This window comes from Chiloscyllium plagiosum, chromosome 29 (assembly GCF_004010195.1).
Source record: "Chiloscyllium plagiosum isolate BGI_BamShark_2017 chromosome 29, ASM401019v2, whole genome shotgun sequence".
Classification (NCBI taxonomy): Eukaryota; Metazoa; Chordata; class Chondrichthyes; order Orectolobiformes; family Hemiscylliidae; genus Chiloscyllium; species Chiloscyllium plagiosum.
The window spans coordinates 29,132,268-29,150,834 of NC_057738.1; the positions used below are offsets into that span (position 1 = coordinate 29,132,268).

General features: G+C 38.5%; 1 protein-coding gene across 7 annotated transcripts in view; it reads right to left on the reverse strand.

Annotated features, from left to right (window-relative positions):
• Nucleotides 1-18,567, reverse strand: part of exoc2 (exocyst complex component 2) — a 318,264-nt gene that overhangs the window by 30,127 nt on the left and 269,570 nt on the right. The window contains exon 26 of one of the 7 annotated variants that reach the window (XM_043719389.1): nt 46-352. The exons of the other annotated variants lie outside the window; for them this stretch is intronic. Coding sequence (XP_043575324.1) covers nt 330-352 — 23 coding nt within the window. The 3' untranslated portion in view covers nt 46-329. Of the gene's footprint in view, nt 1-45; nt 353-18,567 lie in introns of those variants that run through there. 7 annotated transcript variants of the gene reach the window in all.

The window sequence follows — 18,567 nt, forward strand, 5'->3', positions numbered from 1 at the left end:
TATTTAGTAATCACCACAGTATTCAGCATTAGGTAGCATTGACACTATGCTGTCCCCTTTAATAACACCATTAAACAAACTTCCAATTCTTCCAGTACTACATCGACATAAGTAGCTTGTACAATGTTTTCAAAAAGAAGAGGGTAATGTGTGTGTAGCTTCTGGAAAGAAAACAGTGCTTCATATAGAAGATGGATGAATTGTCTGTTTCTTTGAATGTTCCGCCACTCCTTGAATCCCTCCACATTAAAACTCTCATCAGCACTGCTGGGCATAACAACTTTCAAAATAGCTATCGGAAGGTGGTGGAGGCAGGTCACTGAACATTCTTAAGGCAGAGGCAGATAGATTCCTATTAAGCAAGTGAATAAAAGACTTTTGGTGTAAATGAGAATGCAAAATATGAAACACAAACAGATCAGCCTTGATTTTATTAAATTACAGAGATGGCTTAATGGGCCAAATGATTTGCATCTGCTTCCTATGTTGCATGTATGCACTTTCCTACCTTGCGTACTTTCCAAGAAGAAAGAGTATACTGTGAAAAAAGTGTGATGAAAGACAATTTGAAGTTGATCGTTATACAGAATGAATAACTCGTACAGATAACATGGTGATGTGGCACATTGGAGTGATTATCACAGGTCAAGAAGTCACCCCACTCACTCCCCAAGCTGACTTTCCAGTTCTTCCAAGCTCACACTTCCCCATGGACACCCAGTTATTTATCTGCTGAAAATCAGATATTTTGTGACATTTGTGCAATTCACTCCTCACTGACACCTAAAGGTTGTCAAAAACCCAAAAAGTGATTGGTTTCTACTCACTCCATCTCAAATAATATCAATGGCAGACACTTTAGAAAAGAAAATAGAGATAAAAAGACATAAAATCAAGTAGCTAAAAATACAAGGAATACAACTTCAATAATAACAATTATTTAAAAAAATAAAAATGTCACCCATCACTTATTTGCTGTGAGAGAACTTGATACAAAGAGTCTGACATTTTACTATGTGAGTCTCAGAGAAAGTGTCCCCACCTACACACATAAAACAACACTTAGTAACCTAATATGTTTTATATCATGTTTGCAGTAAAGAAGTCAAGACCATTGGAAACTCCCTTTGGACATGATAATACTCATGTTAAACATCACCAACCCGATGAATAAACCAAGACAATCTGGAGACTGTCCCTAACTACTACATTTACTGTAAGAAGGGGTTATAACAGCTCACAACATCCAGTAAGAGACTAACTCACTGCTTCAAGAACAGATTAAACATAAATAATGTGATGGTACTATGATTAATATGTGAAACTTGCATAAGATTGTCAAAGCATTTTTAAGTGAGGGGCAGGAAAACAAAGGTAGATGGGTGAAAATGATTCTCCTAAAGGGGGTTGATTATTGTCATTTATAATAGAACAAGATACATAATCAGTCAATGGAAAAAGGCTGACGAACTATTCATCATTTTTAAATGAATGTTCAAACTATCTCCATGACCTTTGAGTAGAAAACACAGTATTCACAGATTAAGCAGCGGCTACAGCTACATTTGTTAACGTGCGACCTCGATGTGGTAGGTTCAGAAGGTTTCCTGGGGTTCTTAAAGTAATTTTAAAAACGCTCCAATTAATTCTCCCACATTCAATCAACTTGCTTCAATTTACACTCCTGCACTACACACCATCTCACACTGTCATGCACTATATCGCCAGACAACTGCTAAGATTGTGGGACAGCAGCCATCTATACATAGCAGAAATAATAGTAATGTGGATCAATGGAACTTCCCCTTTAAAGACAGCAAACTAAAATAAAATGTGAAAGATCTTTGAGGTCACTGAGGTAGGTGTTGGGGATTGGAGTATGAAGCAATAAATAACAATGGTAAAACCTAAATTAAATAAGTTGAGTGTAATTGAAAGAGATACACATCTTTCACTCATCAGGACAATTCATAAGAATACTAATGAAGCAAAAAACGTACCACATTTAAACTGCATGAGAGGAGACTGCAGATTGGTCGCAACTTGACTGCTTGATAGAGATACTGACACTGGGAATGTATAAGTTAATTATCATTGACTGCTGCAGTTGCCATTGCAAAACGTCAACCAAAGTCCATTTGTTAACTAATCAGCACTCTGCTCTCACGCAATACAAATGTTCTTTTACCCTTAATTAGTATTCTTGCAAATGGATGAGTTCTGATGAATGTAAGATGAAAAGAATCCGCCAAGGTCATTTTGCTTAAACTGCAATACTCAACATCTGTACTATCAAGTTACTACTTGAAATAAAATTATTTGTTTTCTGGCAAGTTAAAGGAATACTTTGGGGGAATCAAATCAGAATTTGTAGCACTCCTGTTTTGGAGTTGGAAAATCATTTGCTAAAGTCTCACACTCTATGACTTGAAAATGATAAGTAGGTATGTTAGTATACTGAGTGACTAGCCCATCATCAGAGATGCAAACTTTGTGACAAAATGTTAAACAGAGACCTGGTCTATCTGCAAACACAGCCAGTTAATGAAATGTTCCATGGCATGTTTCAAAGGGTAGGAAGCACTTGGGGCAGCATTCCTTCCACAATTTGCAACACCAAAAATAGGCCATCTTGATAGACCATATGTCATTCTAGGTGCTGGTACAGATTTTGGAGGTAGCATCATGTTTACTTACACAACAGTAATCAAATTCCTAATGAACTACTTAAAATAATTTAACAGGATAAGCCACTTTATGATGAATGGGTTCATTATTATTTTATTCTGCTAATTCCACTGAAAATAATTTATCATAAATATTGCATATACTGATCTAAAGGCAGACCATAAGTCCAAAATCCAGCAAGACTACTAAAAAAAATCCATTTGCAACTATAGCTGTCTCCATACACATTCTTAGTCCAGCTATAGCAATGACAGAAATATTTTCAGCATGGGTTTGGCCATGTCAAAATCTTAATTGCTTGCACAAGGATGTTGCCAGGGTTGGAGGGTTTGAGCTGTAGGGAGAGGCTGAATAGGCTGGGCTGTTTTCCCTGGAGTGTCACAGGCTGAGGGGTGACCTGATAGACATTTATAAAATCATTCGAGACTTGGATAAGGTAAATAGGCAAGGTCTTTTCCCTGGGGTGGGGGAGTCCAGAACTGGAAAACGTAGGTTTAGGGTGAGGAGGGAAAGATTTAAAAGGGACCCACGGGGCAGCTTTTTCACGCAGAGGGTGGTGCGTGTATGGAATGAACTGCCAGAGGAAGTGGTGGGGGCTGGTACAATTACAACATTTAAAAGGTATCTGGATGGATATATGAATAGGAAGGGTTGAGAAGGATATGGTCCAAGTGCTGGCAAATGGGAGTAGATTAGGTTAGGATATCTGGTCGGCATGGATGAGTTGGGCAGAAGGGTCAGTTTCGGTGCTGTATGTCTCTATGACAATCCCACTCCAAGCTCTCCATTAGGTACTCTTTCTCCCTCCCCATCACTCAACAGCTTTAAAAATTCTTCAATTTTTTAATCCTTGACCTACTCCTCCCATGAGCCAGCAACTTGTCCCTCAGTTTCTGTCGTTGAGTTAGACTCTGGAATGATTATGCACAACAAGTAGCAGTTGGCATTTTCTGGCTGTGTAGCCATATTACAGGGTAATTATTGTTGATTTCTGTCTTTTGGAAAGTCCATGCTAATTGCAAGCAGAAATACCACCAAAATATTATCTCTTACAAAAGTCAAGACATATTTTGGCCCTGGAAACTTCACTCAAATATCAATCGAAAACATGAAATTAACTCCTTACAAAATTTGCGATGTATTGCAGATTGGTGAGAAAGATACCTTTTCTGTTACTCACAGCAAAAGCAATAAATTAATAGATAACCAACATTTTTGTGTGCTGAGTTCAAGAACTCATAGATCCAATTAGTTAGTGCTAAAAGCCATATTAAACACTTAGAATAGAATAGAATACCTACAGTGTGGAAATAGACCATTCAGCCTAACAAGTCCACACCAACTGTCCGAAGAGCATCCCACCCAGACCACCCTATTCCTGCAACTCTGCATTTCCTATGGCTAATTCACCTAACTGACACATGAGCAATTTAGCATGACCAACCAACCTAACCTGTACATCTGGTGAACTGAGAGAAGACTGGAGCACGGAGGAAACCCACATAGTGGAGAATGTGCAAACTCCACACAGGCATTCGCCTGAAGCTAGAATTGAACTGGGGTTCCTGGTGCTAGATTACTTACAGTGTGGAAACAGGCCCTTCGGCCCAACAAGTCCACACCGACCCGCCAAAGCGCAACCCACCCAGACCCATTCCCCTACATTTACCCCTGCACCTAACACTACGGACAATTTAGCATGGCCAATTCACTTGACCTGCACATTTTTGGACTGTGGGAGGAAACCGGAGCACCGGGAGGAAACCCACGCAGACACAGGGAGAATGTGCAAACTCCACACAGTCAGTCGCCTAAGGCGGGAATTGAACCCGGGTCTCTGGCGCTGTGATGCAGCAGTGCTAACCACTGTGCCACCGTGCCACCTGTATGGTATTTAGGAATTGAGAATTATTGATAAAAAGGGAATGAAGTCCTCAAGGATTGTATCTTTGGTTGGCATTCATCCTGGGCTCTTCTTTGATGAATGTCTCTGGATAACTGTCTAAAAATGTATCAGTTATATGCAGGTGAGGAGGGGTAGAACAGTTCCACTCTTCTCCCACCCTCATTTGAAGTAAGCTTTTTCAGAAAGGACAAGCTTGCCAATTCAACTGTTTTTGTTTGTGACTATGTAAATACACGTATAGATTTTCTTACATTTTTGAAAAAGAATTTTTTTTATTGCATTTGACTCTACGTAAGAAAATCAATGGAAACAGCCTTTCACATACATGCATACGTGAAGTTCATACTCTCACAAGTAAATTACACAATACAGAACAGAATAAGCAATTTAAAGCCCAGTTAAAGTTAAAGCACAATTCAGTTCTTGAAGATTAGTGACTTGGCTGGTGTGACAATACTATGGCTTTAGATTAGATTAGATTCCCTACAGTGTGGAAACAGGTCTTTGGCCCAACCAGTCCACATCAAACCTTCAAAGAGTAACCCACCCAGATCCATTTCCCTCTGACTGATACACCTAACACTACAGGCAATTTAGTCATGGCCAATTCACCTGACCTGCACATTTTGGACTGTGGGAGGAAACCGGAACACCCGGAGGAAACCCACACAGATACGGGGAGAATGTGCAAACTCCACACAGACAGTTGCATGAGGCTGGAAGTGAACCTGGGATCCTGGTGCTGTGAAGCAGCAGTGCTAACCACTGAGCCACCATGCCGTAAACTTTTAAGAGGTGTGCTTTGTCATTTTTTCTAAAATGAAGAAAGTTTGAGACAGAGGTGCACAGCTGTCCAGTCAAAGCCAACAGAGGAAATGTCTGGAGAGACCCTGGCCTTTTCTGTTTAAAAGTTGGAACATTAGAAGCAGCCTAAATGGGTGGTGTCAAGCTCCTACAGAACCAGAAATTTATGTTTTAGTTTTCAGCAGTTACTGAGGTCTTGAAGCTGGATGTGGAAGCTCTTATTGCTCTCTCTATGACAGCAAAAATCTGGGGTCCTCTGCCTGCTGCTGGAATTGCATGAGAGACATTATTTTAGTAAATTTGCCTTTTTACTGTAATGGAAGTTAATGAACAGTTTTTTTTTAATTTTCTTAAATATTTCAATAGAGTTACAACTAAACCAGTTATTTTATTTTTATTTTGTCTATATTTTATAGTGCATGAATAAAGTGTGTTTTGCTTCAAGCCTGAGAGTTTGACCAATCAAATTGCATTTGGAACGCAACACCTTACATCTACCTTTAAAATAAGACAACATTAGGGTCCAGGCTATTTTCTTCATAAATTTAGAGGGGATTTTAGTCTGGTCCATAACATTAGCTCCAGGTTGAACCCAGTGGTCCTTCTGGATCAATGTTGAAGTTGTTTAAAAAGGTACAGTAATGCAAATACGAAGCCATCTTTGACTGTGTTTTAAAGTCACTGGGATGTGGTTTGAAGCTTTCTAAAAATTCAATTTGCGGTTTTCAATTAGTAAATTCATGTTTTTTTTTAATATAAAACATGGCTTCATAACAGTACCTTCTGAAAAAGAGATAAAATGTACAGAATATGGACTTCCAAGTATTGAGTTTTTTTAGACCACAAACCTCACTTCAAATCAGTATTTTTCATTCTGTCCTGTAGATAATATTCTATAAGCTCTCTAGACAATACCGTACTCCAGCATTTGGTTTCAACTTTCATAACATCAGACTCACTTAATGAACTTATCACACTAAAATAGCAAAGACAGTTAAAGAAGGATCCTCACAATTTTCACTTGTACAATTCTCCTTTCTGATGTGGTGCACTTGTCAGGGAGGATAATTTTCAATCTCGCTTCTGGGTTCTTAAATAAGCTAAGGGTTCATCAGAGTGGAGCAGGAGGTAGAGAAGTATTTGCTCTTTGCTAGATTTTTTCACAGCAATCTTTCCTGATACTGGTAACAAATCTAATTTCTGACAACATGCACCGGAGTCCAACTTAATGACCCAAATCTTTCTAGCAGAAGCAATCACAGTCAGATGTTTCACAGAAGTAGAAGCCACAGTTCAGTACATCAGTTCAGCCAGCCATTTTGACAGTTAAAAGGTGCATATGCAGCTAAGTGTGGGGTTTGGATAACAGTTGGTGAAGAGGGTTGGGTGTATTGGGTGTCAGGTAAGCGATGGAGTGGGTAGGGTTGGTGGGTTGTTAGGTTTGGCAGCAGAACAGATGAGCGAATTAAAAGAGTTGTCAGGTCTGAATTTGCTGGGGCTGGGGGGGTCATTTTGTGCAATGGGGGAGTAGGATGATATCAATTCCAGTGGGGAGAGGAGGGCTGGCATAGTGGAGGCGTTGGTCGAGTAGGGGGATGTCAGGTTTGACAACAAGTGTGTGCACGTGTGTGGGGAATCATTTTGGGGCAAGGGAAGGCTGATTTTGGAGTTGGCTGGGCAGAAGATGATGGTGGTTGTCTATTTGGGGGAATGCAAATGCGGAAGGGAGATGTACTTGGGGGTTATGATGAGTGACGAGTTGGGTATTGGAAGGAAATCAATTTTATTGTTGCCCAGTTGATCTACATTTTCCAATCCTTTAAATTTTCTTGGGTAATTATTAAATTAATGGAATTCTCCAAATTTTTTGCCTTTAATGGTTTCTTTCCAAATACTCAAGAAACAATGAGCTGCCAGTCAGAATCTTTAACTTTTTAGACAATTCGCATAAAGTCTGCTGCATCAACAATTCTGCATGGTCTTGATGCATAATTTCTATTTGCGTTGCTCCAGCGACTATATGTTGTTGAAATATCTAGGCCAATGCACTATGGATCCTTGATGGAAAAGAAACCTTGCTCAAAATCTGAAGATGTTGCAAATAGTGCTGTTCAACTGAACTAAACAATCTGGAGCATCACCAAATGTAAAATTAGGAAATGCCTTTTGGTCATTCAAACCATAAAGTTTAATGCTTCCAAAATTCAACTAAAATTAACCCAGGATGGTTTCTTTACCCACACTCTACCCCCACCTTTATTTGGCATCTTATAGAAACGTTTGGAAGACATTTGCATTAAGTCCTAGAAGTAATCAAGTATTCTGAACATCAATGATTTGGAGATGCCGGTGTTGGACTGGGGTGTACAAAGTTAAAAATCACACAACACCAGGTTATAGTCCAACAGGTTTAATTGGAAGCACATTAGCTTTCGGAGCGTTGCTCCTTCATCAGGTGATCATCTGATGACTATCACCTGATGAAGGAGCGAAGCTCCGAAAGCAAGTGTGCTTCCAATTAAATCTGTTGGATTATAACCTGGTGTTGTGTGATATTTAACTCTGAAAATCAAACTAACTCTAACATGAGCCAGTTCTGAAGAAGAGTCATATTAGATTTGAAATGTTAACTGCTCTATTGCCACAGATGCCCTCAGAACTGCTGAACTGCCCCAGCATATTCTGTTTCTATATTATAGATGCCTGGCAAGTTGCTTTCCACTTCCTGATGTCAGAAGCATAGAAGTCAGTGCAATGAGTATTTGAAATGTCTGCGCAGAGTTCTTCCTCTCCATTTTTGAATGCATCCAATTATTTTTTGAAGGAATTAACTCACACATTACTAAGTATTTATGCTGAAAATCTGCTGCAGTCAACACACTGAAGGAAAACGTTTGAAATATGTGTTGCCTAGATTTGTACTCAGGGTGTAAAATAAACCAGATTTAATCAACATTCAAGTATCATCTTAAAAGGATCACATATAATCTAGAAGGTGAGTTCTTAGAATCTTGCTTCATTATTTAAAAAGGGATAGGATAAGGATGTCAGCCAATCTGAAATCTTTTCAATAGCACATAGAAAAATGGAAAATCCCTTCTCTTATCAATTGAGAGGTAACAAGAAACTAGTCTTTGGCAAATTCAAGGTGGTTACTTCCAGACTTCCCTGGGCTTTATAATGTACTAAGAAGGGTGCTAGAGTTGAAATTGGAAATCAAGAATTTCCCATGCAGTATCCTGAACTGTGGTTTAGTTGATGCTTAACTTTGGGCTTGAACTTCCTCACACAAAAGACAAAAGTTCAATAGCAGAAGTAATGGGGAAAAAAAATTTCTATGGATAATGCACACAAATCTTTTGGATTAAGAAAAAGGGTCCCATAATGGGATGTAACAGAGGTTTTACCATTAGCAATCATTTACCTTGACGAAAATCTGTATGATGACTAACAATTAGTCTGTTACTGGATTAATCTGGTGGAAGAGACAAAAAAACTGCAGATGCTGGAATGGACATGTAGTCGTTATAGACGTTCATACCCCACAAGGGCAGCCTCCAGGCCCTCCGCTTCTTCCTCTCCAATAGACCCATCCAGTCCCCCTCCACCAATACCCACATCCGCCTCACCGAACTGGCCCTCATCCTCAATAACCCTTCCTTTAACTCTTCCTATTTCCTCCAAATCAAGGGGATGGCCATGGACACCCAGATGGGCCTTGGCTACACCTGTCTCTGTTGACTATATTGAACAATCCCTCGTCATTACCTACACAGGCCCCAACTCTTCCGCCATTACATCAATGACTGCATCGGCGCAGTGTACTGCACCCAGGCTGAACTGGAGCAGTTCATCAACTTTGCCCACAACTTCCATCCTGGCCTCAAATTCATTTGGTCCATCTTGGACACCTCCCTGCCTTTTTTTGACTTCACCATTTCCATCTCTGGAGACAGTCTCCAGACAGACGTTTACTACAAACCTACAGACACCCATAACTACCTGGACTACACCTCCTACCAACTAATATCTTGCAAGAACCCCACCCCATTCTCCCAATTTCTCCACCTCCACCGCATCTGCTCAGACGAGGAGACATTCCACTCGCGAGCATCCCAGATGTCCACCTATTTTGAACAATGTGCTTTCCCACCTGCTCCCCTTCCTCCAAAGAGTCCTCCACTGCACCAACTCCATTCCCCGTTCCACTGCTTTCAACCACCCCCCAAGGCAATAAAGACAGAGTCCCCCTTGTCCTCACGTCCTACCCCACCAGTCTCCGCATCCAATGCATCATCCTTAAACACTTTCGCCAATTCCAACTAGACCCCACCACCAAGAATATCTTCCCCATATTACCTATCTCTGCCTTCCGCAAGGAGCATTCCCTTCAACAGTCCTTGGTTTGCACCACTGTCCCCACTAAACCCCCCCCAAAACTCCAGGTATCTTCCCCTGCAACCGGATAAGATGCAAAATCTGCCAGCTTCACCTCCATCCAGGTCCCCAAACAGTCTTTCCAGGTGAGACAGAGGTTCATCTGCCACTTTTCCAACCTAGTTTACTGCATCAGGTGCTCCCAGTGTGGTCTTCTCTACATCAGGAAACTGAACATAAATTTGGGGGGACCATTCACCAAGCATCGCAGCCAGATGGGCAGGGTCCGACTGAACCTCCCAGTCACCGCCCATTTCAATTCCCCTTCCCCACTCCCTTTCCAACATGACTATTCTTGGCTTCCTCCACTGCCAAAGTGAACCACAGCGCAAATTGGAGGAACACCTCATTTTCTGCCTGGTCAGCCTACAGCCCAGAGAACTTAACATTGAGTTCTCCAATTTCAAATAACCTCCCTCCCCATCCCCTGACTCCCTTCCCAGCCCCTCCCCTTCCCTTCCATTGCTCCCTGCCACCAACCAGATTCATTCCTCCCATTGATCAACCAGGTCGTACTCTCTACCTCTCTTCACCTATCCCTACTTCACCACCCTGTCCCCGCTACCCCTTTGTCAGCAAACTCCCCCACACCCAGCCCCAGTCCTGAAGAAGGGTTACACCTGAAACATCGAGTTCATGATGCTGCCTGGTTTGCTGTGTTCTTTCAGCCTCCTGCCTGTTTAATCTGATGGAAGACAGTCAGCCAAACTCAGGCTGTGCTTTGTTGAAGCATGCCGTTTATTCTCATCTCAGTGCATTGGTATTAACAGCTTTATCCTGTACTGAATCCGGAAGCAAATAGCTTCTCAATACATTTCCACGAACTGCAGCTGCAAAGGGAGGGTTGGCAATATCACAGTCAAATTTCCTCAGTTTGACTTAGTGAACAGATCTTCATAACCTAGAAAGTACTACACTAATTTTGCCCATTGTCCTTTTTCAAGCAGAAAGAGCAATTTATATAACATATTTGTACACTGAAGATGCTCTAATGGAGTACTATTTAAATGCAGTCATTGGCAATACATAGATGAATAAAACACTCAATTTGCACACAATAATGTCCCATAGATACTAGATTGAATGACTCAGCAGATAATCTTTTGTTAGAGGTATTCAAGGAAGTAGAGTGGTTAAGATACTAGCTGAATTCTTCCCTTCTTTGAATTGTATTGGGATTTTCTGAGTATGAATTAGGGCCCTCAGTTTGATGGAACTCCTGATAATGCACTGCTCTCTCATAACCAAACAAAAGTGCTTTGTCAAAATTGTGTGAAATCTGCAAAAGGGGGTTCTTGAACCAACTATCACCTGACAGAGAGACAAGAATATTGACACTACTGAGTAATCATTCTTTAGGGAGTACTGGCAATAAAAGAAAACGATCACTTATCAATGACCTTGTAATATCATGATGTGGAAGAAGAACAGAGCCTGGGAATATACATAATTTGGATGAATCCCTGCACAGCAGTTGCAATGATAAATTCCTTTTAAGATTATTGTTGGCACTTTTGGGACCATATCTAATTCAACAGATTACTAGTAAATTGGTATGTTAATTAAATGCTCCAAGTGCGCAGGACTAATGCTAAACATAGAATGTGTTCTGGAACACAACACTGAAAGTCTCACAATATGCAGCTATATATTTAAGGCAATTGTCAGTCAAATGACAGTTTTTAGTGACTGCGAGCTGTTGCCATTTCACAGATTATTACAATGACAAATACCATTGAATAAATGGTCACTTTCACCCATACAAGCAATTGAAAAATACCTCACCATTTGACAAAAGAGCTTGCAAACAAAGAACTCTGGTAAGGGGGACAATTAAAGCACATGGGACATATCATACCATTTAAAACTCTTACAGAACCTAAGCATTTTCCTTCCTCAAAATCCAGTTCATTTGCTTAATTTAGCAGTGATACATAAATGATAGCAAGTAAAGAACTGCAGCATACAGGAAGAAATAAACAGTTGTGAAACCAGAAGTATGCAGTGAGTGTTCTTATGCAACACAATTTAATCTTTATAACAACATTTAATGTTCTAATTAGGAAGGTGCCTTCTAGAAATCCTTAAAGTATTATTTCTGAACTAATTTTGCCAACGATGGGTTGATAGGTTGCAAAATAAACAATTGTTAATAAAATACACACATTTGCAACATTGATTTTTTTCTTGCAAAGAAAATAATGGAATATTTTTAAGTGTTTTACTTCTTGTTTTAATATCAAGGTAATTAGTTTGATTGGTTTTGATACAAACTGCATCTCTTGACTCACAAAAGAAAAATTTTGTCTCCAATCTGTCCTGCTCAGCGCTATCTTGTTCAGGATCCAGACTGCTGCAAAGTTAACCAGGTTAAGAAGCTATCAGTGCTTGTGCAATCAGACCTGGGAGATCTGGTCCAGATGGGCTAAAGTTCCACAGTACCAAATTACAAACTGTTTATGGAGTCCCAAATGGCACTGGTCGTGTTCATTTTATGCATGGCATCATTTAGCACTAATTATGGGCCTTCAAACAGGCTAAGACAAACTCATATCACATTCTGTTCAGATATTAATTTCCAACATTTCAGGGTACTTATAATCTTTTCATAGTCATAAAGTTATAGATTCATATAGCATAGAAACGGGCCATTTGCCCACCATGTTTATGCTATCTAAATTCACCAAACTACACTATTCGCACTTACTTGCGCTTGGTCCATGGCCGACCATGCTATGCCCTGGCATTTTAGTACACATCGAGATAATTAAGTGTTGCAAGAGTACTTCCCTCCACTACCTGCTCAGTCAGCACATTTCATATTTCTACCACCTGTGAATGAAGAAACTTTGCCATTAGATCTTCTCTAAACCACTTACCTCACTTTAAAACTTGTGCCTTCTGGTTTTAGTGACATTTGCAACAGGGAAAAGATTCTCACAAGTCATTTTGCCTATGCTTCTCATGATTTTGCATACCTCAATCAGATTACCCCTTTCCTTCTCTGGCCCAAGGAAAACAAATCCAAAAAGAAATCCGCAAATCCCGTCTCCTCTCAGACCTCAGACTTTTCATCCCAGGTAGCATCCTCTGAATCCTTTCCAATGCAATTACATCCTGAACTGTGGCCTAAGCAATGTTTTATAATATTGCAAGTTTTTAAATTTCTATTTTTAAAACTAAAACACTTAAGCAAATGAGGCTAAACCTCCTGGTATGGGAGAACCTGTGGTGGGGAATCTCCATTTAATCAATGATTACTCATCCCTTTAGAGAATGTTTTAAATGACAATATACCACCACCCAATGTTCCCAACAGTGAGGGAATTTTCAGGAGAATGTGTCATGTTGTATTAATACTGTTAGCAGTCACAAAAGAGCCATAAGACTACAAGACAGTAGTAAAACTAATCATATCAGTAAGGAACATTCATATAAGAATGATGCTTTTCAGGCTCCTAACCACTCGTATCGTGTAAAGTAAGATTGAGTTACCATAGAATCAAGCAGGCAAGCAGATCATAAATAAATTTCCTCATGGATTTTCCACCTAGCTACATTTAATTGCGCAACTCCATGAAGTATTACACATATATGGTGGAAATCATCTAATTGCTAAAGGTTATGTTGGACTAGTGAAATCAGCACACTTCCTCTTAGACAAACATTCTTTTGTGGAAGTCTTGATTTAAAGGGATATGAAGTACATGGAAAATATGCAGCTTGAAATAACAAGCAACAGTGCAAAATAGATATGGTAAGTTCATTTTGTCTGCAGCTTTTATTTTATATTTTTGGACTGGCTTTCTCTTGGAGAAAGTTAAATGCTGATGCAGCAAATACATACCTGTGTCACAAATTACTAACTATTAGAGAATTAAACTTTTTCTTTTCAAAATGTAAGTCAAGTGTAAAATATAACAGATTGAAATTATCTATTACTAAGCACTTTGCTTAACTATGTTCTTTAACAATCTGCTAAGGTTACACAATGGGCTTTTCGTCTGCAGTCACAGACTAATGAGGACCAGTAATATTATGTATTGTGACATAAGAAAAAGTCATGAGTAGTAAACCTCATATGATGCTACAATCAGAATATACAACAGTAGCTATTCAGAACCATGGCAGAAGATACTGACAATCTGCAGATTGTAGGATGTGTTCCAGCACTTGAAATTATTGTGGTCTTTCATGAAAGACTGTTCTGTTCAAAAAAAAAACAAACAATCTGCTTCTTTCTTTACAAGTGCTCTAACTATTGCTTTCACAACACATAAAAAATTATATTTATTATAGGCTTCTTTAGGGCCACAGTAGGCAGAAGCACTTGCCTTTGTAATCTGGAGCCCATGGATTCAAAGTTTAGCAGAGAGAGCCATAGAAACAGGCAAGAGACTTTTTTTTTGTGGAATGGACTGTCCAAAGAAGTAGACAGTATAGAAATACTTAAGGGAGAATTGGTTGATATTTGAGTAAGTGGGCTATGGAGAAGTATTGGTGATTTGCTCAATATTTTCCAGGTCTGTACCTTTCCTATTTGTCTACGCAAATTAAACAGGTCTTATTCCAAATGTAAAAAATGTTCTTGTAATCCTGTTCTTGAATTATAATCTTCTTGATGTATTCTTCATTATGATGTTGACTTTGTGTGACAAGAGAAGAAAAAGAGAAATTAAATAAAACTGACAATCTAAAGATCAGTTTGGTAAAATTGGATGAACCCAAACTATGTTTTATTAAAGCTAATGTTGAATGTTGTTCCATTTGTACAGTTACATTCTTTAACTGAACATAATCCTTAATAAGCCTGATAATGCTTGTATCTGTTCTCTTCAATTAGCCCAACAATGGTATAAATGAACCTAATACAGGGCAACCTTGATTATCCGAACACCACGGGCAGGGAGAATTGTGTTCGGATAATCGAATGTTTGGATAATCAAATGTTTGGATAACAGTTTACCTAAGCATCGGGGCCTTGAGATCTTGTTCGGATAATCTGAAATTCGGATAATTAGTGTTCCGATAACTGAGGTTGCACTGTAATTAGTAAAAAAAAAGCTTCTTGATTTCTTCACCCCAATATAAATTATTGTACACATACATGGTGAAATTCACTTTCAGATTGAAATCATGAGAATGTTCAAATTTATTATTTTTTAAAGCTCTGTTCCTCTATTTTGTAAGTCTGTTGAACTGTAGACAAAATAGGTTTCAAATTCATGCTTATTGATATATTAAGCATTTCGGTAAAAGATTTTTATGGTCTCAATACTCAAATATTCAAAGTCTCAATACTGATTATGGGAATTGATGTTTTTCTTAAAAATGCAAATGCAAAAATATAATTTCATCATCAAAGTTTAGGAGCCAAGATCTGTAACTGGTTTTATTCTGTGGTAATAGTTTTGTTAAAAACATTCATTTAGTTAGCAATCATATTTGAGAGCAGATGTTTAACAATTAAGCAGAGCATGACGAAGATTTAATAAACCTTATTTAAAACAAAATGCTCATTAATCATGACTAATGATGGCGACACTTTAATATAAATCTGAAAGATTTTTACGTCCTTGAAATAATAGCTAGAGAAGCATCTACAAAGAAGTTAAAGGAAATTCTGTTTTAGAATTTCACATCTGATGTTTACATAAATTAGACACTAAGGTTCTTAAGTTTTGATTTGCTTTCTGTAAATCTTTATTATATTCACTGATTGCAAATGATTTGTTTGCTATGAACCAAATCACAGCTTTGTGCCTGGAAAATTATTGTTACCTGATAATAGCTGAGGCTGATAGAAAACGGTCAAGGCAGTTAAGAGTTAAACGAGCAACAATTAACCACTCCATAGGGTAATGGGTCATTTACTAGGCCTCTGCGGTTCGGCATCAAGTCAGTGCCATAAATTACATCATTAACAGTGTTCTCTAAAGCAAAATTGTTATGAACTGGCTATGAAAGTAAAGTTTAAATATTATGATGTGTCTAGCAGTTTCACAATGGGGAGCCTCATGGTGAGAAAGAGCCTTTATTTTGTCTGGCAATGCCAAATACATTGATGCCAATCTGTGAAGTAATTTGCAAAGGAATTAGAACTTGTGGTGCATTTCTTTCACTGCAGAAAGTGATTTTCTGTTTCACGAATATGAAGGGCATACTTCCCAACAATTTCTACCCAATTTTTTTTACATATGGCAAATAATTAGATATATTTGTTGACATCAGTGTTGGATTAAGGGAGAAAATTGAAAGAGTGGGGTCTGGGGATATCAAAACTTTGGGTATCATCTCAAATGTGCAACTTCTCATGTGCAACAACAGGACTCAGGGAGCCAGGTATATTTTGACAGCCAAGTTGAGAATGATGAATATCTATACTGTGAACTTTACAAATTCTTTTTAAAAAAAAGACTGTAAAACATCTTCAGGAATAATTAAGAAATGCAGAATGATTTTTAAACCCTGTTCTCTGAACCTGAAAAGAGTCAAGTGAGTTCAGCAGGCAAAAATTAAAAATGAGGGAATTTAGTTATGAGGAGGAATTGTGAAGAGTTGTTGGTGAGCAAGTATTTGGAAAAAAAAAATCTTAGGATAGAGCAAATCATCAGTCAGAGAAACATTAATGAATCAAAGGCAGTCAGAATGCATGATTTTACAGGAAAGTCACGCATGACTAACTTGGTAGAATTTTTTTTGAGTTGCTAACTAGGAGAGTCAATGAGGATATCACATCTGACATAATCCACATGGAGTTAGCAAGTCTTTTCACAAGGTCCCATATGGCAGTCAGGTCAGAAAATGAACGCTCCTGGCATGCACGGGAAAGTGTTATTCCAAATTAGGCTGAATCGCAGGAAGCAAAGCATAATTATAGATGGGTGTTTTAATGACTGGAAGGCTGCCGACAATGGATCTCCACAGGGTTCTGTGCCAAGTCCGTCACCTCTCATGGCCTATTTCAATTATTTAAATTTAAACACAAAGGGAATGATCAAGAAGTTTGATGATTATTCAAAAACTAATTGTAGTAGTTGTCAGTGGAGAAGAAATGTTTTAGGCTGCAGGGAATAGAAATGGACTAAGTGGACTGACAATTGGTAAATGGAATTCAATCTAAAGTAGTGTGATGTAATGCACTGGGAGGATAAACACAGCAAAAGAGTACACGATATATAGTAGGATACTGAGAAATGCAGAGAACCAAAGTTGGGTATTTTCTTATCAATCTGCTCAAATGTTATTACAACCTCTGAGCAGGGGGCTGAGAACCAAAGGTACAGGAGTGTTTGCCCACAAATTCTTAAAGATAACAAAGAAAAGATGGTTAACAAAGCAAATAGGATATTTTCCTTTATAAACCAAGGTGCAAAATGTAACATCAGGGAGGTTGTACTTGAAATGCACACTCTAATAAGGTCACAGCTAAAGTATTCAGTAAGATTTTGTTCACTGCATCACAGGAAGAATGTGATTATAATGCAGAGGTACATAGCAAATTTAGAAGATGTTGCTGGGACTGGAGAATTTTAGTCATGAGGAAAGGGTTTTTCTTGAGAATGGAGAAAATTTTGAGAATATTTTCTGAAGCGCAGAATTAAAAGGCCTACACAAGAAGCCTTTTCTCTTGAGAGAGGTTACTGGCAAAGGGGTACTGATTCAAAAAGTTTGCCAGTAAAGCTGGAAGGAAGCACAATGTTTTTTTCCATCAAGAGAGTTGCAAAGGTATGGTGTGATCGGCTCAAATGAACGGTAAAGTCAGGAATCCACATTGCATCTGAAAAGTTGATTTAAACATATGTATACAACACTATAACTAAGCTAGGAACCATGAGCTGGAACGTGGGTTTAAGTAAAGTAATTCTCTCAGCTGGCAATACGTTGAGCTGTATAGCCTCCTCAGTTGCATAAATTTTCTCTGTTTTTATGAAAGGTCACTGCTCTAGTGCAACACAGAAGAATATTTCCACTAGTCAGGTACTTATGCCTTAATCAGGGCATCTATACAATTTCTGCAAGAACATGAGAAAGGATATTCATTGCTTGAAGCCCTGTAAGACTGAATAGTATTGTTAAATAAACACATTTTTAAGGAACCTCATGAGCCAAATATACAAAACAGCAAAAGTGACAGAAAACAAAATCATAAACTAATAATCACTACAAACAGCAAGATGTTATGAAAATCCCCCAATTATTATTCAACCATGGTCCTGCAGATTTGTAAACGTCAGACAGCTTTATTTACTGAAAATGTGTTTTCATTTACTGCCACTAGAGGACACTTAAAAACCAATATGTGCACAAGTGCCTGTTTATAACCCGTTATGGTCACCATATTACAGTAAATAGACTCCCACACATTGCTAATTGATTCACCATTCCAGTAATTTCCTCTTTCAGAATAGACGTACCTAAGTTATGTGGAATCCTATTCATAGAAACATTTGATACAGAGATAGCATTGAAAAAAATACCATCGCCATCAAACAGAAATGAAATGTACAAGTTCTAGGAAGCAAAGGTTCATTTAACAAAAGGTTCGTTTAACATATCTGATAAAGCAGTATGTCACATTCATGTTACTTGCTAACAAAATAACTGAAATTGATAGCTATCATTTAATATGGACAGCACTGTAGATACCATAGATTTAAACATTCCCTCTTCTCAACAATTCAGATGGGATGAATATTCAGTTTATAAATGGATTTTAAAAAAAAACTTTA